Source organism: Sturnus vulgaris, chromosome 19 (genome assembly GCF_052056855.1).
Source record: "Sturnus vulgaris isolate bStuVul1 chromosome 19, bStuVul1.hap1, whole genome shotgun sequence".
NCBI classification, from domain to species: Eukaryota; Metazoa; Chordata; class Aves; order Passeriformes; family Sturnidae; genus Sturnus; species Sturnus vulgaris.
The window spans coordinates 858,410-884,261 of NC_142261.1; the positions used below are offsets into that span (position 1 = coordinate 858,410).

Here is a 25,852-nt window from a genome sequence, read left to right on the forward strand (position 1 = left end):
ATTTGCTGGTCGTGCATGAGAGGGGATTTAGGTGGATAAATATTTGCAGGATGAGGAGTGAATTTTGCTGCAGGGTTGTGTGCTGAGCACAGCTCTTGATCTCATGGCTCGGTGTGCTGGGATCACTCAGCTGTCAATGTTTTCACTGCTGGCTCTGGAGTTGCTCAGCATGGACATCCTGCCTCTCCTTCCCTCACATCTGGGATGTTCGTGCAGCTCCTGCCATTCACAAAAATCCTTTCATTCCCAGGAGGCCGTGGTGGTGGTAACAGATTGTAATGGCAGTGAAACATCTAAAGGGTTTTTTTTTTTTTATTTTTTTTAGGAGTTCTCAGGGGTGTTAGTGATCCAAGGCTCAGGTCTGGGGGTTCTGGTGTAGATTATAGAAATTGTGTGAATTCCCAGAGCCCTGCCTGTGCTGTGACACCTTTTCACATGTGCTGAGCTGTGCTTGGACTGAAGCCTCTGCACCAGAATTTGTGATTTCTTTTCCCTTTTCCCCCCTTGTTTTTTCCCCTCCAGCACGTGTCCTGCTCCTTCTGTGCAGTGTGCTCTGAGCCCTGGCTCAGGGTGAGCTCTGCGTGCCTGCTTTCCCCCCCTGCACTTTTATCACACTTCCAGGAGACTTTTCCTGCACTTGTGGTCATTTTTGTGCCGGGGACAATAAAGCAGCAGGTGGACAAAGCTGCCCTGAGTGTATTTCAGGGTTTTATTAGGCTGTGCTCTGTCAGTAAAACCCTTTTTGTGGCCCTTCAGCTCCTGCCCAGGCTCTGCTCTGCCCCTGCCTCGTGCTGCAGCAGCACCTGGTGTTCCCTGGCTGCTGGGGATAATTGATGGAATGGTCATTAGATGGGATGTAATAAAATCAGCCGTGATTTACCCTTCCCTTGGCATAATGTGGTAAATGATCCCTGCCTTTACCACGTCAGGAGGTGCTCAGAACTCTGGTTCTGAACTGGAATTCTGGCTCTGTGGGTAATTATGTTTTAAATGTATATGGTATTAAGAGGTTTGCTAATTTTTGCTCACTTTTTAGTTGAGTTATTTGGGAAAAGTGCTATCAACAGCTGGAAAATCATATAGTGAATAATTTATTTGACAATACAAAAAAAAAAAAAATTCAAATAAATAATTCAGCAAATATTTCTGAACCAACACTACTGATGTCAAGGTCCAGAGAGATGGATCAATTTTTTAAAATAACTCTATTACATGATTAGCAGACTCATTTCTTGGTGATTTTTTCTTGCTGGTTGGTTCAGTTCATTCAGTGATTCCCATAGAAAAATGGCTTTTCAGCCTACCTAGCCTAAATTTTTAATAGTAAGATGACAATGAATAAAATTAAACTTTAATGTGCTGCTGTATGTATCACCTTCTTTTGATATCTCAATGGTGAATAATGATCTTTGCTGTAGCACAGTGCTCCAGGTTCTACAGATATTGGGTTTTAGAATGCCCTCTGTGACCTTAGGATGGGCTGAGCCCCAAATCTCACTTTCTTGTCTAAAATATTTTCGTTTTTATTGTTTGTGTGGATTTGGGTGATGTGCAGGAGATGAGCTGTCAGTGTGCTGGCAGCACTGGGGGGCAGGTGATGCACCCTGCTCCTGGGTTTGGGTTAAAAAAATTCCAGATTTGGGATAAACTCAGACATGTTCTGGTTAAAAATAATCCAGGGAGGGCTGGGGACCCTGCTGGCCTTGCCAGGGAGATCCAACATCTGGATGTGGGAGAGCAGACCTGTCCTGTGAGCTCACATCTGGATCTGGGAGATCAGACCTGTCCTAGTGAGCAAACATCTGGATCGGGGAGATCAGGGCTGCCCTGTGAGCTCACATCTGGATCGGGGAGATCAGGGCTGCCCTGTGAGCTCACATCTGGATCTGGGAGATCAGGGCTGCCCTGTGAGCTCACATCTGGATCTGGGAGATCAGGGCTCACATCTGGATCGGGGAGATCAGAGCTGTCCTGTGAGCTCACATCTGGATCTGTGAGATCAGGGCTGCCCTGTGAGCTCACATCTGGATCTGGGAGATCAGGGCTGCCCTGTGAGCTCACATCTGGATCTCTGAGATCAGGGCTGTCCTGTGAGCTCACATCTGGAGCTGAGCCAGCCCCTCAGCTGCTGCCAGGCACTGTCCTGCATGTCTGAGCTCCTGTTGAATGGCAATTCCTGCAGTATTGGATTTTTTTTTTTTTTTTTTTACCTTAAGTACCAGTCGTAGGAATAAAACAGTCCACGGAAAATCTGCAGCTGTCAGCCAGCATAAAAGCTTTCTCCAAAAAAACAAGCTGAAAAATATTCCTGGGTTGCACGCCAGCTTTGGAAAGCAGAGGGAGAAGTGAATTGGATTAATGAAAAAGAAGAAATGTCCCTGCCCGTGAGAGGGCTGGCAGGGTTTTTAGCGGTGCTGCACGGCAGGGCAGGGAGGTGATGGCTCAGAGAAGCTTCCACAGCCCCAGCGTGGCTCCTGAGCCCCGTCCCCACTCGCCCATGGCACGCACGCCCCCGGCACGGGAGGGCGGTGGCTGCATTGCCAGGAGCTGCTTGTTCAGCTGGGATGTGATCTCTGTATCCCCGGCCATGTGGGCAGGAATGAAATGTCCCTCCTGCCACGGCACTTGGACTCGCATGTGAAGGCTTCTTAAAACAACAAAAAGGCCTCAGCAGTGAAGGGATTCTCTCTGCTGAGACCAGGCTTGTGGATATTCTTTAAGAATTCAGCAAAGGCTAGACGGACAATCTTTTCTTGGTGAAGATAAACTGAAAGATTATCAGGATTCTCTCCTGACTACTTCAAATATAGGTGGATATATATATATATATAAATATATTCCTTCTGGTGCAGGAGATTTTCCAGTGATTTCTCTTAATATCTTCTAGTTTCCTCCTCCTTTTTTCCCCACCCAAAATCTGTTTAGGTGTGAAGACAGTTTGTTACTGGGCTGCATGTTCCCAGGAGCACTGCAAAAATATGGATAAAATCTACTTTAAATAAAGACTTTGGTTCTGCTGGGGATGTGCTGCTCCAGGGGAGTGTAAATGCAACGTCCATGTGCTCTGGGGGAGCTCTGGGGCTGGGGAGAGAAGGGAAGGAGGTACCAAAAAGCAAATATTCGGAAGGAAAGGCTGATTCTCTGGTGATCCTTGGATTTCCTTTCCACCTCCTCATCCTTGGTTAGGAAACAAACACTGTTCAGTGATGGTGGCAGGGAGTGATGGCTTAAAATTGCAGGAGAGAGGAGCAGAGAAGGTTTGTAAAATCCTTCTAGTGGAATTGTTTACATTCCAGAGAAGGTACCATGGGAAAAGATTTCGTTTTTCGTTTGAAACAGAATCTGGAGCAGAAATGAAATGTTTTTTTTTTTAAATACAGAGCTTTGCTACAACATGGCAACGCTTGTGCTTTTTAGGCATTTATCCTACACTGCTCTGGGTTGATGATTCCTCCCACTCAGGGAAGGAAACTTGGTGGTTTCGTCTGTGTGACAACACAGCACGTGACCTCACTTTTACCCCCAAAATTCCCTTCTTTCTGAAATGCCACCTGTCCCCACTTCGTGGTGCATGAATCATCTCATCCCCTCTTTTTATGGGAAAGTAATTTTCAGTTTCATTTTCTCTCCTGTGACACGGGACTAATGGTTTTCACAAACCCCTCCTGGGCTCAGCTGTGCTGCTGCCACCCTTCCCTCGTGCTGGAAAGGTTTCCCAGTTCTCCTGGAAACATTTCTTCCTTTCCTGAGCTCTGCTCTTCCACCTCTTGCCCCGGTCCTTGCAGCATTTCAGACCAGACTCTTGTGGTGCCTGCAGGAGATGTGCTGGGCACGTTTGTGGAGGTGGAAGAGAATGAAATTTCCTCTCCTCTCCCTTAGGCTCTTTCATTAACTTTCCTCTGACACATCCCATTTGCATATTCAAGGCTTTAGGCTGCTCCAGCCGTGGTGGAGTTTTGTACATTTTGTTAGGAGAACATTCCAGGGGTGCTCTGGGGAGCTGCAGAAGGAGTTTGGTGTTGGGAGCATCACGCAGAGGTCACAGCTGGTGGCACAGCCAGGGTGGGATCCTGAGCATCCCTGCACCACTGTCACATCCAGGGGCTGTCCCTGCACCACTGCCACATCCAGGGCTGTCCCTGCACCACTGCCACATCCAGGGGCTGTCCCTGCATCCCTGCCACATCCAGAGCTGTCCCTGCATCACTGCCACATCCAGAGCTGTCCCTGCATCACTGCCACATCCAGGGCTGTCCCTGCATCACTGCCACATCCAGGGCTGTCCCTGCATCACTGCCACATCCAGGGCTGTCCCTGCATCACTGCCCCATCCAGGGCTGTCCCTGCATCCCTGCCACATCCAGAGCTGTCCCTGCATCCCTGCCACATCCAGGGCTGTCCCTGCATCCCTGCCACATCCAGGGCTGTCCCTGCATCCCTGCCACATCCAGGGCTGTCCCTTCCCTGCATCCCTGCCACATCCAGGGGCTGTCCCTGCATCCCTGCCACATCCAGGGACTGTCCCTGTACCACTGCCACATCCAGGGCTGTCCCTCCTCCACTGCCACATCCAGGGCTGTCCCTGCACCACTGCCACATCCAGAGCTGTCCCTGCATCCCTGCCCCATCCAGGGGCTGTCCCTGCATCCCTGCCACATCCAGAGCTGTCCCTGCATCCCTGCCACATCCAGGGGCTGTCCCTGCATCACTGCCACATCCAGGGCTGTCCCTGCACCACTGCCACATCCAGAGCTGTCCCTGCATCCCTGCCACATCCAGGGGCTGTCCCTGCATCACTGCCACATCCAGGGCTGTCCCTCCTCCACTGCCACATCCAGAGCTGTCCCTCCTCCACTGCCACATCCAGGGCTGTCCCTCCTCCACTGCCACATCCAGGGCTGTCCCTGCACCACTGCCACATCCAGAGCTGTCCCTGCATCCCTGCCACATCCAGGGGCTGTCCCTGCATCCCTGCCACATCCAGGGGCTGTCCCTGCATCACTGCCACATCCAGGGGCTGTCCCTGCATCACTGCCACATCCAGGGGCTGTCCCTGCATCACTGCCACATCCAGGGCTGTCCCTGCATCCCTGCCACATCCAGGGACTGCTCCTGCATCCCTGCCCCATCCAGGGGCTGTCCCTGCATCACCAGGTCTCTCCTTCCAAGCTGTGCCTTGCAGGTTGTGACATCAGTGGCTGTGTCTCTGAAGAAATGGGATGTCACAGCAGAGGTGTCAGCACTGGCCAAGGCACAGCCCCTGTCGGAGTCAGCCAGTCCCGGGCTGAAATGGCAGGAGAGGGTTTTGGTATGAAATATTTTGTCTGTGTCAGAGCAGCAGGTGCAGGATGGCCCTGTGGAGGCAGGAAATGCTCCCCTGGAGACAGCACACAGCTCCCCATTGTTGTTCATTTTGTAAGGGCTGCATGATCTCTTGTTAGGGAATAGAAGGCAGATGAAGAAATACAGAACAAAGCTGTCTGTGCTGTCCTGGCTGGCAGAAGGAAAGACCTGACTGCTCCATTTCAGTGAATTTTGGGGTTTTTTTTTAATCATCCTTGCCTTCAGTTCAGGCTGAGATGCTGTGTGTGCCTGGCACAGAGCTCAGCAGGGCTCTGCTCATGAGGAGTTTATTGGCACCACAGTGAGCTCACAGAGCTCTCACCTGCAAACAGCAACCCCCAGGTGAGGGATCTGACTTTAAATCAGCACCAAGACCTGTTTTACTTCAGCCACTCTTCACCTCAGCCTGAATTGCTGTAGTGACCCTCTGGGTTTGTCCATCCTCCACTTCCTGCCCATGTCACCTCCCATTCTGCTCTGTCAGGGCTGCTGCAGCCTGGCCAGTGATGGGTTAATGTTAGCAGGGACAAGCTGCTGCTCTGTGTGAGCACAGAGTGGACTGGGCACTGCAGCATTCCAGGGAGCAGGGCCTGAATGAATACCCAGGAGAAATATCCTCATTTTAACATCAGGCCTGACTTGAACAGAAAAGCCATAAATATTTTAATGTGACTGAACTCCACGGGTGAATATCACTTGTGCAAATTTCTCCATTTATGTTTTTCAGCTGTATTTTCTGAAAGGTAACTTTTTGCCTTATTTCTCTTTTGAAAAACCTCAGTTGCTGCATTCAGCTTAGGGAGAGTGCAGATTTGGGATCCATGGGATGTGGGAGGACTGACATGGTTAGTGATGAGTAAAGTGATTGAACAAAGTGACCTGGTGCTGACAGCCTGGGTCTGATCATAGGTCGTGCAATACTTTCACATTTTTAAATACATCTGTAGCAGCAGGGATGAGATTCTTACTGATTTTTGTGGTGTGTTGTTATCTTCTCTCTTGGAGGAGTTGAGCATTTTTAAGAGGAACTAGTTCAAATGATTTCTGTCTATTGGTAGCTGGGAGCAAGGTGTGGGTTTTTGCTACAAGAAATTCTTCATTCCAATACCTGCTTTGAAGGAGAACCTAAAATAAATATTTCTGTGCCTTTGGGGTTCCTGTAGCTGTGCCAGTGGGAGCTGGAGTTCATCAATGTGCTCCACTTCTCTCTCCTCATCTTTTCCCTGCCTTCCACTCCTTTGTTTTACTCTGTCCCAGTCGCTGCTTTTCTCCTCATCTCCAACATACCTGGAAAAGACGCGGGGGTTTGCCTTTTTTTGAGAGTGTTTTGGTGTTTCCAAGGGCTGGCACTGTGCCCTCAGTGCCCCCTGCCCCTGTGACCCAGGCACTAATGCAGAGAGAAAAACAGAATCCCAGCCCCAGGTTGATTGTGTGAAGATTCAATGAGCTCTTCAAACACGGGAGCTGGGGTAGAACACACTGCACAAAGCAGGCTCTGTGCCAGGGGTTTACAGGCAGTGCACTGCCCGTTCCTGCTCACACAATTAAGGGAACTGAGATTATTCAATAGTCACAGCTGCATAAAGCAGCTCCTGATCCCACCTAGGTCAGCGTGAAACGAGACTGCATTCAGGGCTGGTTTAGAAACCATGCGCTTTTTTTTTTTTTTTTTTTTTTTTTTTTTTTTTTTTTTTTTTTTTTTTATGGCATGAAGAAATGAGAAATTGAACACAATGTGTTCCGTTTTGGAAACAGAAAGCTCGCTTTAAATTCTGTCCAGGAGAGAAAGAGCACAGTGCATCCACTGAAATACAAACTTTAAAGATCAGATCAGATCAGCCTCTTCAAGAAGCAGCATTGGGTCAGGTCTGAATTTAGTCAGCCCAGTGGAGATCTCTGAGGATCTTGGGAAGAGTCTCAAACTGGGGCTTTTGTCATAACTGGTCTGCATAAAAGTGTCTCCTTGGTTTTAGCACTTTTCCACATCAGCTGGAACGGGGTTTGGGTGCATTTTGGGATTCTCTAATCAGTTGCTGAAATGTTCCCTTTTTTCCTAGTTGCACTCTGCAGCAGAAATGCCTTGTGACATCCAGGGCTGTGCCAGTCTTCCTCTCCTTGAGGATTACCCCACTGAAAGCAATTCTGCTCTTTGCCTTCCCCTCCCCACAAACTCTGGGGCTGGTTCAGCATTCAGTGCCTCAGCATTCTCAGTGTCCCCTGGATTTGTGCACTGCTAAGAAATTCCACATTCCTCTGCAGCTTCACAGGACATGGAGTCATTTCTTGTCTCTCTCAATGGCCCTGGCCTGGGGAGCTCACCTTGCCAGGACACACAATGGGATTTTCATCACTTTTCCAGCAGCTGATTTAATAACAAACTTCACAGGGATTGCATCCCTTCCCTCTCCATCTTCCCTCTCTGCATTCTGCTGTTTGGAATGCTGTGACACAAATGTGGGACCCAAGGAAGGAGAGCTCCTAAAGGCTCTGGGCAGCTGCCCCAGTGCCCCCAGTGCTGCCACAATATCCCACCAGTAAAGCTTTGCCCAAGGATCCTGGCAGGGCTGGCTGATATTAAACATCCCAGTTTTGTAACTCTCTCACAAAACAAGCTCGATTATCTGTAATTCCTGGTTTGGCAAAGGACAGAAGGAGCTTCCCACTGATGCTCACAGCAAGGTAGCAGCACAGCCAAAAATTAATTCTGAGTTTTCCCATCCTCTGCTCCCTGCTGCCCTTGTTCATGGGCCCCATCCTGAGCTCTGACCTTTCTTCCATGCCTGTCTTTAATAAACAGAAAATACTTTTGAAGCAGTGGTTTCTCCTTTCAAGGAGGGATTCCCTTTACATTTGTTCATGTGCTTCCTTACCAGGCAGGGAATACAAAATGTGCTGGTTAAAGGGAGGGCCTGGGAGTCAGTTTAGGCTGTGGTTTCAGCCTCTGTTCTGCCTTTGATCTGGTTGTGTTTCTCCCCCCATGAAGTGGAGCAGTGCACAGTGATCCATGTCACAAAGTGCTGCTGAGCCACTGAAATTGGTGGGGAATACCCTGAAATCTTAAGACAAGTGCAAATGATGAATTCATTATTGAATCCATCATCCCACCAAATCCCTTCTTTGAAGGAGCCTTAATCCAAGGTTTTATTAATATAAAAGCAATTCTATTGCTGGCTTATCACTCATGTGAATGAACATTTCTCTCCCTTTCTTTGCTGCAGTGCAGAGGGTCCTTCCTCTGAAATCATGCAGATTGATTTCGAAATTGAAGACCTGGCTGACCTACCCGAGACCCAGCTCATCACCTGGCAGGTGGAATATCCTGGAGACACCACATCTGACCTGGGAATCTCCAAGATCTACGTGAGCCAGAAGGACCTGGTAGGAGTTCTCCCTTTGCCTATGGTAAGGAATTGTTTGACATTCTGCAGGTTTTTAGTGTTGCAGAACTTGACAGCTCCAGTGTGTGGCAGCTGCCAAGGATGAGCTGAGAGGGGAGGGAGGGACAGAAGGAAACCTGGAGGGGCAGATGTGACTGGTGAAAGGAGAGCAGAGCTTCCCTTGGGAGGCACACCCTGCTCTCTGCCTGCTGCACTGATTTTTGGGGGGCAGAGGCTGAGTTCTGGATTTCCCTGGCTCAGAGCTCCCTGTGGATGCAGCACGAGCTGTGCTGGCTCACTCAGGGCATCGTGTGCAGCTCTGACCTGAACCAAGAGTGCTCCCACACTGCCCTGCGTTTGAATTTGGACTCCATCTCCACCTGAGAGTGAGAAAGGAAAGGAAAGGAATGGCACGAACTCCGAGTAACTTTTAATTAGCTGGGCAGCACAAAATGCAGAATGTACCCAACCGTGTGTGCTACAGAAACTATTCAAACAGGTTGCCCCGTGGTCACAGTGAAAAAATTGGACTTGAAAATTGCCTGATCCTTTAGCCTTGTTCTTAACCTAAAAAAACCTGATACCCATATTTCAAGTACAGTCAGAAATCTGTGCATTGAAGCACACTTGTGTGAGGCCTGGCTGTGCCTCATTTCTGTTCTTAGGCAATCTATTAGACAATATTGACACATTATTATTTAGTGCTGAAAGAAAACCAAAAATCAATCTCAGAGCATTTAAAAAAAATGTAACCTGGATGTTTGCCTGGTGATAGCAAGTTAATTATGCCATTACTGGAGACTGAAGGTGTTTTCTGCACTTTCAGACTCACAGAACTGGCTGTTCTTATTTATATTTACCAACTTTTGAACTTCTTAGGTATTGTGATTCTTTATTTTACCAAAAGCACGTTTTTCTCCTGTGGTGGCTCGTGCCTTCAGTGCCAAGGTGTGTCTCAGAGCTGAAATTGGGGCAGTCTCACAAACGGGAGCTGTGTCACCCCTGTGCATGGCTGCTCCTCCTGCTGAGCACTGCAGGTCTGTGCTGCCAGGGGGAGAGGCTTTCCCACATTCCAGAATGTTCTGGGTTGGGGCTGCAGCCACAGCAGCTCTGGGCTGCTCAGGGTTAAGGCTGAAGGATCACATTTATGCAATCTGAGATGTTGGGGTTTCTGTTCTCTCCATGCATTAATTGGAAAGATAAAAGCTTTTCCTCCCCAGTGGTGGCACAAAACCACAGTTGTGCTCACGGGTGCCCAGGACTGTGATTGCTTTATTATCAAGTGATATAGTGGCAAAATATAACTCCTGAGAACAAAAATAGATTCTGCTGGCAATGGCCACAAACCAGCTCACTCTCTTAATTTCCATTAAAGATGAAGGAAAGGCCGTTCTGCAGCAGCACAGAGCTGTGTGCTCCAGGGGCACGTGCAGGCTGGCAATTCTCAGGAAATGGCATTTGCAGCTTGGGGACAATGGGACAGGGCAGGCAGAGATAAATGGCAGCAGTCCCTGCACCACTGGCACATGCAGGGAAGCAGCTCCAGGGTGTTACAAACCCCCAGATGTTTGTCATGCTTCACTTCGTGCTGAGGAAATGATCATTCAGGTGCAGCCCTTTGGAGGAGTCTAACTTTGATTAGTTTGATACTTCAGTTTTCCCTGGAGTCCATGAAAAGCTGCTGGTAATTTGCAAATTTAAAATAAAATTAAAAAATAGTTCTCCTCTTCCATTTAGGAAGAAGCACAGTGAAAATAATGTGTGATGTTATTTCTCTGGTTTTGGAGACACAGGGGTAATTTGGGATCGTTTTTTACTGGGCTTCTTAGCAGAACATGTAATTTCGTGTACAGAAGCACCAAACAGAAATGCTGTTGAGTATTTTTCCATTACAGGTTAATCTTTAAAAAGAACAATTTTAATGCTTTCACATCAGGAAGAGCTTTGTTTTTTTTTTTTTTTTAAAGACTGGCACATGCCACCTCTGCATCCCCTCGTCCTTTCTGCTCACCCTCATGGATTTGTAAATTGTAAAGCAGAAGATTGGCCAAGTCAGATGTTCCTGATTTCTTGAGTTACAAAATGCAGCAATGAAAATATTTCAATGTATACATTGGCATCAGGGGCCAGGGACAGTGCTGCTCCTGCTTCTGCTGCTGCTGCAGTTTTTGGGACACTTGCTGCACCCACCTTGCTTTTCTCCAAGGTTTTTTTCTCATTCCTGGCAGCACAGGATGAGATGCTGTGCCAGGGTTGATAAATTTATTATTAGATTAGTGAGTTAACTTCACTTTCTCCTATAATATAGGAAAAAGTGTCTGCAGAATGCTCAGCGTCCCTTCAGAAATTTCTTGAAAAGGTTGAAGGTTCACAACCTCCAGTTTTTGATAAATTGTTGTCCACCCACATCTTTTAGATTTCCAAATCAGCAAGTTAATACCAGAGTATGTGATTTATTATATTATGTGTACTAGATGGGATTTGAGACTTAATGAAAGGCCCAGTGGTGAGGTTGCAGTGTGCTTGGCAGAGACAGGAACCCCAGACAAGCTGCCATCCCTGTATTTCAGCAGGCACAGGAGGATGGAGAGCAGTGAATTACAGCTTGTTCCAGCTCCCACTGTCTCTGCTTGGGCCCGTGATTTATCCTCCAGCACTGCAGCATCAGCCTGTGAGGCACTGAGGGAGCACTGAGGATTAAATCAAAGCCTGGGAGCAGAGCCCTGCTTAGTGAGAGCCTTGGGCAGGGTCAGTGCCCAGCCCAGCCCGCCCCTGGCAGCACCCAGGCTCCAGTGGGGACACAGAATTGTCCCCCAGCCTGGGTGGCTGTCCCTGCTGGGCTCTGAAAAGCTGCTGGCACCCGGGGCAGGCTGAGCTGGCTGTCCTGCCAGGGCAAGGGGCTGCACAAAGCTGGGGAGCTGCAGGGAGGAGGGAGGGTCCCCTGGTCCTGCAGCTCCTGGGGGTCAGCAGCCTGCAGGGGAGGATGGAGGAAGGAACAGAGCCTTCCCCACCACTGTGAGCATTCCTGCACTGCCAGCACTGCAATTCCTGCAATGCCACCACTGCAATTCCTGCAACACCACCACTGCAGTTCCTGCAGTGCCACCATTGCAATTCCTGCAGTGCCACCACTGCAATTCCTGCAGTGCCACCACTGCAATTCCTGCAATGCCACCACTGCAATTCCTGCCCTGCCACCACTGCAATTCCTGCAACACCACCACTGCAATTCCTGCAACACCACCACTGCAATTCCTGCACTGCCACCACTGCAGTTCCTGCAGTGCCACCATTGCAATTCCTGCGGTGCCACCACTGCAGTTCCTGCACTGCCACCATTGCAATTCCTGCAGTGCCACCATTGCAGTGCCAGCCCAGCTGGGACTGTGTGAAGCAGGGGGAAGGTTTGTTCTGTGAGGCCAGGTTCATCAGCAGCTGTAAAGGGTGAAGGTGTTCATTTGTTGAACAGGAATCTGTTATAATGCACAGCATGTAACAAAGCTCGTGTTTTAAATGGTGTTTGGTTCAAAGCTCTGTTTTGGTACATCCCAGTCATTATCACAGCAAGGCTGACCCTGAACCCCTTCTCCTCTTGCCAAGGAACGTGCTCTGTCCTCACACCCATTAGACACATTTTGGCTTCTGAGAAATCCTGTTTCTGGCAGTCATATTAAATAAATTGTATCCAAAACCTCCAGACCAATTTAACATTATTCCTTTTAGATAATTCATTGTTTCATCCTGCTCCTGATGTTCTTTTTAAAACTTTAACGAATATGTTGGCAGGAAGTAAACTGTTCATAGCATCAGCATGAGGAGCTGGATAAGCAGAGCAGGTAAATAAATAAAATCAACTGTGGCAGTAAAGAGGCTATTTATTATAAAGGAAACTTTTTTGTATTACAATTATTTCTAATAATTACAGGGATCAGCTGTCATGGCAGTGGCTGTCCCTGGTGGGTTTTATAAATACCCCTAGAAATGCCCTTAGAAATACACGTGGCTGGCACATTTCATGGTTAAAATGTGCTGCTCATGTTCTGCTACAGGCTGGGAGTGCAGCTCAGGCTTAGCCAGGATTCCCAGTGGGCTGCTGGAATGGGATCCTGGGGCCTTGGCAGCCTCCTCTCCCCATCCACCCTCTGACCTGACCCTCAGGGTGCTTTTGGGGTGAAATCTGTGCTTTTCTGACAGGTGGCTCTCCCCCCTTGTGAGGATGTAGAGATTGATTTCAGGGGGATGTGCTTTTGGCTGGGAGCTGCCTGAGTTCTGCCTGGCAGCTGAGAAGTGCAGGATCACATCAGCCAGAACCCTCTGTCCTATTCACATTCAATGAGGGAATATTCCTAAAGACTTCCACTGACAGCTTTATGAAAAAAGAAAAAGATGTCTAGAGAGTAGATAAAAGCTTTTACCTTCCTAATTCATAGCTTTTAAATTGCAATTACAGTATTCGGCAAGTTTTCAAATATTTAATTAAAACGTTACCCAGTGCTGAAAAGGAGCCTTTTTAAATCAAAATGATTAGTGAATCACAGATGAAATCTACTCCTAAGAAAGGAGTAGAAACCTTTGGATCATTGTGATATTGCCAGCAACCATTTTCATTTCAGAAATAGATCCTGCTGCTTCCTGAAATCAGACAGGTCAAGGACTTAACATTCCACACCATAAAACAGAGTTGCCATTCTCCCAGTAATGTCTCAGCACCCACCAGTTCTGATTTTGAGGCACCTTTCATGAAAAGAGACATCCCAGATGATGTCAGCACAGCAGATAATGGCCCTTGCCATTGTTGTCCCAGTGTTTATGTCCTGGAAATGTTTTGTTCTGTGTCTCAGGGGATGAATTCCAGGGTTTGATTCTGTTTTTGGGGTTTTGTTGAGCTGGTCAGGGCTGGTTCTCTGCAGGGCTTGTCCTGGGACTCAGCTGCATCCAGACCTTTCTGCTGCTCTGCTCTTTCAGACTGGAGATCTCTTCCCTGATGGCTGAAATTCTGTCAGCCCCCAGCATTAAACGTCTCACTGTGGCTGCATTTCATTTCTTTTCTTTTTTCTGAATCCTTGGGTTTACCTGTTGCTTCTATTTAATAGTTCAAACTTCTGTATTGGCAATGCCTTCCCAGCTGATACTGGCAGCAAACTTGGGTCATTACTGAGAGCAGTAAAAACCCAGATTTTTCCTGGGTTATTTCTGGGATATTGTGTCAGCCTGATCCTGGAATATTGCTGTGGCAGCCCAGAGGAGCAGATTGCCTCACTGGCTGTGGCTCCCCCAGCTTTGCCTGGGTCCAGAACCCTCCCTGATGGAATGGTTCTCGTGCTCAGACACCTTCCACTGGAAGGATTTGTATTGCAGAGCTTGTTAATTAATCTGTGCAGTGTGGGAGTGACATTATTTTTAGATATGTTTCCTAATTTGAGGTACTCTTTGGGGGCTGGGGGCTTCAATTTTTTTTCTTTCTTTCCTTTTATTCTCTTTCTTTACTTTTTTTTTTTTTTTTTCTTTCTGGGGATTTAAGATTTTGAAATTATTTATTTACAAGCCATGAAAATCTCCCCAAAATGGATTTTAACAAGTGTGTAATTGGATAATTTGACAAGTGGTAAGCTGAAGCCCCAGAGATCAGGAATTACACTTCACCACAGAATAGTGGTTCTTCATGTAGAATTAATTAGATTTCCTCTAGATTACAAGTAGTAAGAGGAGTAGTCAATTAAGAGAATTATTCCCTGACTTTGCCATCTTTCTTCCAGCCACTTTTAAGAATTCCTTTCCCTGTGTGAAGTGTGGCAGAGGCAGGGTGGCAGTCAGAGGAGCAGGGACAGTGGGGGAGCAGTGACCAGGACTCAGAAAAGTGGCAGCCCTAGAGTGTCACCTTTGGGGGGCTGAATATCCATGGAGCTTGAGAGCTGCTGTGGCTGTGTCACCTCTGGGTGCTCAGTGTCCCCAGAGCTGCTGTGACTGTGTCACCTCTGGGTGCTCAGTGTCCCCAGAGCTGCTGTGACTGTGTCACCTGTGGGTGCTCAGTGTCCCCAGGGCTGCTGTGGCTGTGTCACCTTTGGGTGCTCAGTGTCCCCAGAGCTGCTGTGGCTGTGTCACCTTTGGGTGCCCAGTGTCCCCAGAGCTGCTGTGGCTGTGTCACCTCTGGGTGCTCAGTGTCCCCAGAGTTGCTGTGTCACCTTTGGGGTTACCTGTGCCTGTGGAGCTGCTGCAGAGCTGGGTGACAACAACAACAACAACAACAACAGCAATAATTCCTTTTTTTGGGGCCATTGTGCACCCAGCTCCCTTCCCTGGTTCCCTTCATCACCTGCCCGTGGAAAAGGAGCAGTGGCACGGTCCCAGAAAGGGTTAAAAAGGAGGAGGCAGAGCCACCTGAGGCTGAGTGGCTGTGGCAGGGACAGCCCTGGGGGCAAACACCGGCAGGATTTTTATATTTTTATTTATAAATATATAAATATATAATAAAATAGATTTTTTATATATATATATTGTCTCAAAGCTATGCAGGACAGGGCTCGGCAGGGCTGGGCTCATCTAGGCTGGGCTCAGCAGGGCTGGGCTCATCTAGGCTGGGCTCAGCTGGGCTGGGCTCAGCAAGGCACAAGCACAGCCCCTGTGGAGCAGGGTCCTGCTCACCTGGCAGAAGAGGAGCAGGGATTTGCTAAAGGGAAATGTCAGGGACCCAAACTGCCAGAGTGAACATCTCACCATTCAATGTTTCCTGAAAACAGATTTTGGAGCAGCACATCTGTCTCATTTTATTGTGACCTTCCAAGAAGGGATGAGGAAAAAGTAAAAGAGGAAATGTGTACAGCTGAGGTTTTGGAATAAACCTAATGTTGTTTTAGAACTGCTGATCTCATTTCTAATTGTGAGGAGAATACAAAAAAAAAAAAAACAACAACGTCAACATGTGGAAAGTGCTCATTTTTAAAAAGCTTGACATTTAAAGAGACTAAATTATAGGCGTACAAGAAATGTAAATGTTAAATAAAAAAAAAGTCTGGTTCTTTTTCACACCATTTACTGGTAGTTCTGTCCTAAAATAACAGAATCGCTGCCCTGGAGTGGGATTCTGCAGAATTACTCCCCTGGAGACACAGGAGTTACAGTTCAAAGTGACTTTTTCCTGCAATTCTAAACTTCTATTTCCTTAAACCCATCAGCTCCAAACAGAGGGAGGAGTATCAATATTTAAACCATTCCATACCTGGCCTGAAAATCAGTCCTGGCAATTTGAAAATAACTTGGTGGACTTTCAAATGTTCCAACTGGCTGTAAAACCAAATAATTGTTATCTAGAAATATGAAAGCTCCATATTTTCATAAAGAAAGACAATACACTACAGTGATGAGACTTTTCATTGTAATTCCGGGTAAAAATTCCAAATTCTGGTTGTAATATTTGTGAGGTAAACCAGCTTTGAATTTAAAAACAATTCTCCCTGTTTCAGTGGAGTGAAGGTGTGTTGTCTTCACATGTGTATTTTCTCTTTGATCTTAAAAAGATGCCAGAAAATGGAGTTAAGTTTCCTTGTCAGAACTGGGTACAATCTAATATATGGATATTCCTCTTTGCTGATAAGGAGATAACAGGAACCACCAAAAAAAAAAAAAAAAATGAAAAGCTTAGACATGAGGGAGAAAACAAAGCATTTCAACACTTAAAACAGAGAGGAAAAAAGCTGAACATATGTAAAAATATGTAAAAGTATACATCTAATTTTGTCCTGAACAGGAGCAGGAAGAACAGATCTGTACTGCAGCTGCACCCAGGAAAGCACAGCTCTCCTCTGGGCACTGGGCTGAGCAGATGCACTAAAATCCAGAGTTAAATTTCATAGTTTGTGGATGTGGTTTTTTTGTTCTGTGGTCTGTCAAATGAGTTATTGTAGAAAACTTGCATTTTTTAGACTTGGCTTTCTGAATTGATTCTGAGCTTTGTCTCACTCAGCTCCTAGAGTGGGAAGTCTTCAGGAGGAAGCAAAAGTCCAGTTCCAGTTTTCTTCATTTCTAATTTCCCTTGTCCCCATTAAAGTGGGAAGAATGGAAAGAATGAGGAAGTGTGGTGTTGGTGTTCAGCCAGAACAGGAGTGGATTATTCTGAGAGTTTGAAGATGATTCCTTCCCTTGCTCCAGTTTTACTTTCCTTTCCATCTGTCTCCACAGCCTTATTAAATCATCCTCATTCTGAGGAGAGGCTGCTTTAAATTTATAATTAATGTGCAGTGTCCACAGCAGCAGGGCTCTGGTTTCAGCTGCGTGGGCTGGGCTCAATACAATGCTAATATATTTTATATATATATATATATATATGTAATTATACCTGAGCAGGCTCCAGGAGTGCAGAGTGCCTGCTCAGGTGTGCAGGGAGCTTGAAGAAACAATTCAGGACACTGTGATTATGAGACCTGCTGAGGAGGATTCTGAGCAATAAACTCACACGTGGGGGGGGCAAAAAAGCCAAAACCTTCATTATTTCACAATAGTTCAGCTGTTTCTCACTGTCTGACACGGAAATGTGGGGATGTCCAGCCTGGCAGCTTTTTTGTGTTTTGTTTTTAAGAAATCCCTGTGCTCAGAGCATGCTGCTGTCCCTGCTGGGATCTCACCTCTTCCATCCCAGGAGGATCTGCCACGTTAGCTTCTTCTGGTGACATTCCTATTTCAGAGTAAGATGTGGAAAGGGAAAGGTGGAAGAAGTGATTCTTCTCCCAGGATAAACTCAGCCCAATTAATTACCTGAGGCAGTGGTTCTGCAGTGCACATCAAAATTCCCATTTCAGGCATCCCAGCAGCTGAGAATGAGGTTCAGTCTCAGGAAAAAAAAGGAAGTTTTGTTCATATTTGGGGCTGGAAATCATAAAGAACTGGGCTAATGGCTGGAAAAGATTGGGAAATTCCTGCACAAAATATTTTCCTTTCATTTCCATACATCCCAATAATCCAGATTAACACTGTAGGAGGAAGCATTGTCAGGGATCTCTTAGGGCAGATCAAGGAGGTTTTACTGCCTTGTCTTTAATGCTTTCTCATAATCCTGCCCTCTGCTGGGAAGCTCCCCCAGCCTTCCTGGATGGAGCTGAATTTGATCCCACTTCAGTCTTTGTGAGCATCACCTGTGAACCTGCTCGTGGTCACCTTTACCTGGTTTGCAGCACCCCTGAGAGAGGAAAGGATGCTCAGCCATGACCTTTCAAAAGTCACCTCTTCCAGTAGAAAAATGTGTATTTGTGAAATTCCTTTAGCGATGGCAGTTGGTGCACAGAAGGGACGTGGGGTGGTAGGGAGGGACAGGGAGGGCTGCAGTATGCTCTGTTAGCAGTGACATTTAGAAATACCTGCCCCTGAACTCTTATCTCCTCTCATTCTTTCTTTTTTTTATCTTAAATGGATTCAATCAAGACTTGGTTCACGGACAGATAGCTGGAAGAAAGCATTTAACTTATTTCCTGGTTTTAAAAGTCCTAATGCAAAGAAGAACAGTTGTGTAAGTGTTTGAGGTGCTTAGCCTTGGGTAGAGCAGGCTGGTGACACCAACGCCATGGAAGGGCTGGAGCAGCAGCTCTGCTTTGAGCTGCACTTTGATGTTCCACTGCAGGCATTTGACAAATAAATTCAAATTCAACCTATGAAAAACCCCTGTGGAAAACAAATTGTTAGTCCTGTACGTGAAGTGAGCATTTTACCTGTCACTGTGGCCCTGAAGGCAGTGACAGAAAACTCTGTAAATGGGCTCTGATTGGTTTTATTTAAGGAAAGGCTGATCTCTCCGTGGCCAAAGAGCAGCTTTTGTTTTGTTGTTTCTTTTCATGTCTGTCTGGTTCTCTTTCCACATCCGTTCTCTGCCTTCTGGAGGGAAAGGCAAATGAACCTTTCACACCTTGCCTGCAGAAATCGTGTTTGTTGGAGAAGTCCTCACCATTGGGCAAATGGAATTATTTATGGCACAAGAGGAGCACAGGATTGGGTGACCACAATTCTTTAAGGCTGCAGAAATTATTTGCAGCTGCCCTCATGCAAGCTGTTCACAAGGCATTTGACAAAAGGATTGATTTTCAGAATTCACTGGAAAGAAATGAAAATAAGCTCATTAATAAAGGTATCAGCAGAAGAGCTGTGAGTCCCAGGCCTGTTGAACTGATTTTCCTGAGCAGACTCAACATCAGCTCGTTTTTGGAGCCACCTGAGACAGAACCATTCCCATTCCACAAGTGTTCATGTGAGGAGATTGATGTCCTGCTTCTGCCCTGGCTATCCGTGGAGAAGTGGATGAAAAGATCACCAGGTGATCTTCAAAATGATTTTAAAGGATTGAAGTTGGTTGTTTTCCTTCATGTGGGAGTTTCATTTCTATTGTTTCTTGCTAGAGGCCTTCTATAGGAAAACATGAACTGAGCTTCAAAGCTGTCTCTGTATTTGCTGGTTTTTTAATTTGTTTCTGGGACTAAACCAGGAGGATTTAATATTTTTCTGAATTTTGTCTGCAAAGCACAAAACCTTTAATGCAACCTTGGCTTGTGGGAGATTTCCTTCTGAGTCACATCTAAAGGGGAAAGGGAGTGTGAGGAGGGGAAAGGGAGGGCCAAGGAAAGAAAGGCATTTGTCATCTATTAGTTTAATCCAGGTGTATTTAGAGAAAAGGGAATAAAAAGAAACTCATCCATCTCTCTGCACAGGAGTTCTGTCTTGGTGGCTCTGTGTGTAATTGCTCAGAGAGGCAGGGCTGGTGCATTGTTGGTAAAATCAGAAATTCTGTTCACCAGGGCAGGTTTGATGCACTCACAGGAGACTGAATTTTACTGCTCATGCCTCAGCAAAGAGGCAAGCTCAGTGTCTCAGCCTGTGGATATTACTATTGATTTGTAAATTATTTCTTCTCGTTTTTAAAAAAGTGTGGATTGCCATGTGTGTATTCAGTCACAAAGCAGATCCTAGTGCCTGTGTAATTGCTGTGGTCACTGATGCTGTCAGGTACTGGCAGTCTGCACTGGCAATGGATTATCTGGGATCAGAATTTTGGGGATGGGGCTCCCCCAGCACCCCCTGTGGGCTGGCATTCAAGGCTTACATTTGGCTGCAGAGATTTGGGGAGCAGGGCAGGGCTGTTGGCACTCACAGAACTGAGTGACCACAGGCTGAAGGATCCAGAGGGCATGACCTGTGACCTGGAAACATCCTGATTATATAAATATAAATATAAATATAAATATAAATATAAATATAAATATAAATATAAATATAAATATAAATATAAATATAAATATAAATATAAACCTCTCTGCATCTTATAAAGCAGAGGTGAAGGTGGGCAGTGTTTCTCTTCAGCATCACTGGGGAATAGATTGGGGCACTCAGGACATGTGAAATCCATTTTCTGGGGGATCAGGAAATGCCCTGCCCTGTCCCAGAGCCTCCATTCCTGCAGCAGAATAGGAACTGTCCCTGTGCAGTGCCTGGCTCAGGGACCCCCTGCACAAAGCTGGGTGCAAGGGGAAAGCAGAGTCCTTTGAAAATTCATCCCTTTGGACCAAATTCTGTCCTTGAACTGGATTTCCATTGTGGTTGGCAGGCTGTGCATGAATACTTTGCATAGAAGAATTTCAGCCTTAGATTTTCCTTTCTTTTCTGCAGTTTCCTGCAGGTTTTTGTTTTGCCTTGGTTTAACGAATCAAAGCGTTCCTGCATTGCTGAATTAAAAGGAGTTTTCTTGAGACCATTTACTGCTTAGTTTAAAATGATTATTCTTGAAAATCAATTAAATGAGGTGTCTACCATAATAAAATAACTTTTTTTACTCTATTCACCATGTATTTGGCAGGTGGCTGATACAATATCTTCAGAAACTGTGTAGTTCCAAGTGAATGGAACTTTCACAGAGCACAGACAAGGAGCACAGATCATCTGCCTAAAATCTTTAACAATAAGTAGGAGTTCCATATGTTAATCTGAGCATCGACCTTTTATCTTTGTTGAGCAGAGGATCTGCAAATTAAATACCAATCAGTAATGAGAAATAGTCTGGTATTAGCAAAGCCAGTCAGCTGGAGCCTGGGGAGACTAAAACAGATTGAAATTTATTTTTTTTGAAGCCACTGACTCTCAGTGGTGTGAGCAGAGCCTTCCCCAGGACGGCTGGGTGTGAAGGAGGGGCTCTGCATTAATGCTGGAATTGCTGGTGTGAGCCACCCTCACTGACATGATCATTTCTGACCCCCAGTGTCTGAGGTGCAGCATTTAAACTCAGAATTAGGACCTGCAATGCAAGGAACATTCTATCAGCAGTCCTGGCTCTCATTTCAGCGTGAGGAGAGAAGAAAGGAGATGTTTTCCATCCTGGTTTTGGCTTTATTTTAATACTTCTGTTGAAATCCCACCTTTGTCCATCCAGGCTGACTCATAGGAACAGCCTTGGCTTTGCTTTCCTCTTCTCTGCCCACTGGTAAATTTTCTTTTTGCCTCAGCTTGCCCTGCTTCTCTCCAGGTTTGTTCTTGCCAGAGCTGAGCTGAGCTCTGCTCTCAGCCTGGCAGGGCTGGAAATTCAGGGGGCACTGCCCAGGTCTGGCCTTCCCCAGTACCTGGCACTGGGTAACACAAATCTCACCTGGCACACCTGGGCTCTGCTCCTGGCATTGGCTAACACAGATCTCACCTGGCACACCTGGGCTCTGCTCCTGGCACTGGGTAACACAGATCTCACCTGGCACACCTGGGCTCTGCTCCTGGCACTGGGTAACACAGATCTCACCTGGCACACCTGGGCTCTGCTCCTGGCATTGGGTAACACAGATCTCACCTGGCACACCTGGGCTCTGCTCCTGGCACTGGGTAACACAGATCTCACCTGGCACACCTGGGCTCTGCTCTTCCCCCACACCTGAAGCCAGCTCAGAATCCTGATGTCCCTTGGTGTGGGAATTCCCATTCCATGGACTCTTCCTTCCCATTTAGGACAATGGAATTTCCTACAGGTGTCAGTGGTGCAGTGTTGGGTGTTGTGCCTGTTTTCCTTGATAATATTTTCAAAATGAATATTGATGTGTCCAGCTGCTTTCCAGTGTTCACGTTGGAATAAGCTAGCTAAATTTCAGTGGTACAATCCTGTTCCTATCAGAGCATTAAGAAAGAAGATTGTTTAAGTGTGTCAATTATGATATGTCAATTAAAAAAAAAAAAAAAAAATCCATGCTGTACAGCAAGTATGGAAATACCTCATTTGTTTGCTGAAGTCAGGTATTCAGGGGATACCAGCACTGCATTGTTGCCATCATTACAGAGCCTCAACTGGGAATAATCAGTGTCTCACTCTCCATGACAGTTTTTTGGAAAGCAGCTTGTGACAGATTATTTAATGAAGCAGAAAGTGGAGTTGGGTTTGCATTATAGAATACTGAAATGAAATCTCATTCTAAAGGAAAAAAAAAAAAAGAAAAAACCCTAACTTTCTAGCTCCTCTTCTTCAGATGTCTTCATTTAAATGCAAATAGCAGCTTCATCCACAATGAAATAAAAAAAAGCCTCTTTTTTCCCTGGGAAACAATAATGAGGGTAAATTTAAGTAATTTCATTTTTGTAATAAGATAATCCTTTTCAATGCTCATGGTAATATTATGATAAAGGCTGATTTTAAAATTATTATTTTTGAATAAGGGAAAATGCATTTTTGGCTTTTGTAGAAGCAGGAATTCTGAATTCACTGTAACTCTGCCCAGATGCTGCTCCTGGGGCCAGGAAGTTCAAGGGTCTGATCTGGATTCCATTGAGCCCAGAGGGCAGATAATCCATAATATTATCTGCAGCTAAATCTTGTTCCACCTACACTTGATTTGGCTGATGGAAATGATGGTTTGGTACTTGTGGGATTTCCTTGTGGGATTTGTGCACAAGCAGCTTTCAGGTCTGGGTGCACTTCTGGCATTTACTGAGGACAGGGGGATGACAAGCTGATTCTGAGTTTCTTGAACCACTGGTGTTTCCCATATTTCCCCTCAGATCCTGCCCACACTGTGCCAAGGACGTGCAGCTGCTGCTGGGGTGGATCAGAGAATATTGAAATATTGGCAGCTCTGCTGTGTTTGCCTGACACCAAAATCCTGTCTCTTGGGAGTGATTTGATGCCCTGATAGGCAGTGATTGGAGCCTGACAAACTGCAGGCTTGTGATAACTTCAGCCTCGTTCCTTTCATCTCACTGCACCTTGCCAAACTCTCAGCAGCTTCAAAGTTCTTCTTGTAGAAAATCCCAGGCAGAAATGTTTCATCTCAGTGCAGTGAGGTGCAGGGTGGATAACGTGCATGCAGAAAAAGGAGTTCGAGCCTGTAGGTAAGAGGAATAAGAATTTTCTATAACAGCTTAATATCCAGAACTTGGAGAAAATCTTGCTCTTTATCCATGGAAGGACCAAAGGCAATAGGATGTCATGGAATCTCCATAAACAGCAGCCCAGAGAACAAAATACACTTTTATTAACGTTATCCTGTGTTTCTCAAAACTCAAATGGTGAGTGCAGCTGCTGACAGATGTCACTTGTTGATAGAGGTGCTGGCAAAGAACGTGCTCCCTGATTTCCAGGGATTGCTCACATCTGCCCAGATGTCTGCAGTGGTCTGGGGGGATTTTCTGTCTGAGAATAAGCAAGTGTCATTTTTTTTTCAGCCATGCACAGATCTAATAGAAACGAGTGGGAAGACTTTAAAATCAGCAAGGACCATTTTGTGCAACTGTTATTTATGAGCAGTATTAGTTCTAATAGCACTATCACAATATGTACAGTGTTTTCTTGGTTAAATCAAGTCTTTCAGGCTATTTCCCGTTCATGTCAGTAATTCCTGGCTGATTCTTCAGATAATTGGGTTCTGTCACACATTTTGAAGTCTCTCCCAGCTCAGCAAGAGGGCAATAACACAGATTATGTCCAAGATGGTCATTGCAATATAATATAGATATGCATTACCTGCATTTTGGTTTTCTTTCTATTGCGAATTTTTCCATTGTTAGACTTTAATTTGCACATTAAACACATAGTTTCCCTTTATGAAGCCAGAAGGGTTTTCTTTGCAGTGAAAATGAGTGGCTCAATTACCCTCCTACTAATGGATAAAATGTAATTAACATTGTCTTGAGGCTAATTTTCATTTATGCTGCCATTCTGCGTAAGCTGAACATCATTCTCCAGAAAAAGTCAATGTGTCACTTTTATTAGCCCAGTTTGCACTTTAACACCAAGAAAATTAATTCCAGCTACATTACCACACTGAAGTTGCAATGCAGTGAAATGATGTGAGCACAGGAGGTAACTCTGACGTGTCCTTTGTGAAGTCATGCACTGGGGGTGATCGATAAATGGGCTCCTGTTTCCATGGGTGCACTTTGGAGAAAAGGGCAGAGGGCACAGAGCAGCTCCCAGCCAGGCTGCTCCTGACCTCACACATCCTTCCACACGTGAACAGCCTGAAAAGCTTTTTTTTTTTTTTTTTTATTTTTTTATTTTTTTTTTTGGGTGGGTTTTCTTCCCACCAGCTTGTCTTCAAGGGCTAAAGCTGTGCAGTTGTGGTTGAGTTTTCAGGCCTGAGAAATACTGACAGCATCCCTGCAGCACATTTTGGGGCATGTTTTAAGGAAGGAAAACCACCTCAGAAATACAGGCAGTGGGTCAGAGCCTTCAGTGATTTTTTTTTTCTGTTCTGTATGTTTTTTAATATCTGGTCCATGCTGATATGAGTGACACAGCTGGGAGCTTTGTGCTCTCCCTGGGGTTTTACAGTCAGGTTTGTTAGGAGACATTTCTCCACGTTCAGTTTGTGTTTTCCTTTGCTCACTTTAACCCTTAAAAAAAATTTTAAAAAATTAAAAAAAAGCTCCTGCTCCCCTCTGGGCTCCTCTTTTCCTGCTCTTGTTTGGGTAGGGCTGATTGCCAGCTCTGTGCTGTAAGTGCAGAGTCCATTTCTCCTCAGTCACTGTCACAGGTCCTTCCTGGCAGTGACTGTGCCATGGGCTCAGCTCACCCAGCTCTTGGACCTGCTCACACCAGAGGTGCCACAGGGAGATGCTGAGCCCCTCTCTACCCTCCCTGAGCCCTCTCCCAAACCCAGCAGATCTCTGGAATCTCCCTCTTTTCCCAAGTGGCTCCTTGGTACCTGATTTTTTTTTTTTTTTTTTTTGTTCTGGTTGCAAAAGCAGCAACCTGGCTCTTAAATGTGCGTGGAAGTCAAGTGTTCTGCTCTTGTTTTTCGGTTCTTATGCATCCCCCGTGGACAGGCATTCAGCACCTGCAAAATTGAAACAATAATAACCCCTGTGAAGAAGAGAGGCTGTGTTGTGATTATAGTTTTGCTTTGCTCTCTATTGGGAGCACCTTTTTACAGCAGTAACCTCTGTGTGGAACGCTGTAAAAATAAGTGGGATGTGATGAAGGCGTGCCAGGTGTGCAGAGGGAGATAAAACCCAAATAGTTCTGTGTGATGACAGCAGAATAGACTGTTCTTCTGGCAAAACACTCCTTTAAAAGAGGCTGGACGTTTCCAGGGTGAAAAGCTGAGCAGTTTTCTCTCAGAGGAATGCAAGGCAGTGCCCTGAGCACTCCCTGGGTCTGCACTGAGCATTCCCACCAAAGGAATCACTCCTGCCCCATGGAATAAAGGCACTGTGGGGCTTTTTAGGTACCCAAGAGCAGAGTTTGCAGCTCGATTCTGCAGAATATGGGTGGTAGCAGCATTCAGAGTGAACTTCCAGCATGTCTTTGAATTTAGGAGTAGTTCTCCATCCATCACCTGTTTCCAGGGAGAGAAAACCAATAACAATCACAAATATATCCTGACTGCAGAAAATAGCTATAGTTATTGATAAACCTCTCTTTCTCTGCCTATTTTCCAGTTTGTTTTCTAGATGCAAGACAGGGACCAGCCCCTGTGCTCTGCAAGAGCAGTGCAGTGGAGGAGATAAAACCTCCCTGGCTGCTTTCACTGCATGGAAAAAAAACTTCCTGTAGGTTCAGGAGCAGGGAAATTTCCCAGGCACTGCTGTGTCTCCATCTGCTTCCCAGGCCAGCCTTTCCAAGTGGCACCTGCACGTCCTGGTGGCTTTTTGGGGAGTTTTGAGGGGTAACCCACAGCCCTGCTGCCATCCCA

The 25,852-nt window shown here is 46.1% G+C and overlaps 1 protein-coding gene across 1 annotated transcript in view; it reads left to right on the top strand.

The window, feature by feature from the left end:
• TMEM132D (transmembrane protein 132D) overlaps positions 1-25,852 on the top strand; it is a 196,019-nt gene that overhangs the window by 113,023 nt on the left and 57,144 nt on the right. Inside the window, exon 4 of the mRNA XM_014887575.2 lies at positions 8,562-8,745. Within this exon, the coding sequence (XP_014743061.2) occupies positions 8,562-8,745 (184 nt within the window). The remainder of the gene's footprint in view (positions 1-8,561; positions 8,746-25,852) is intronic.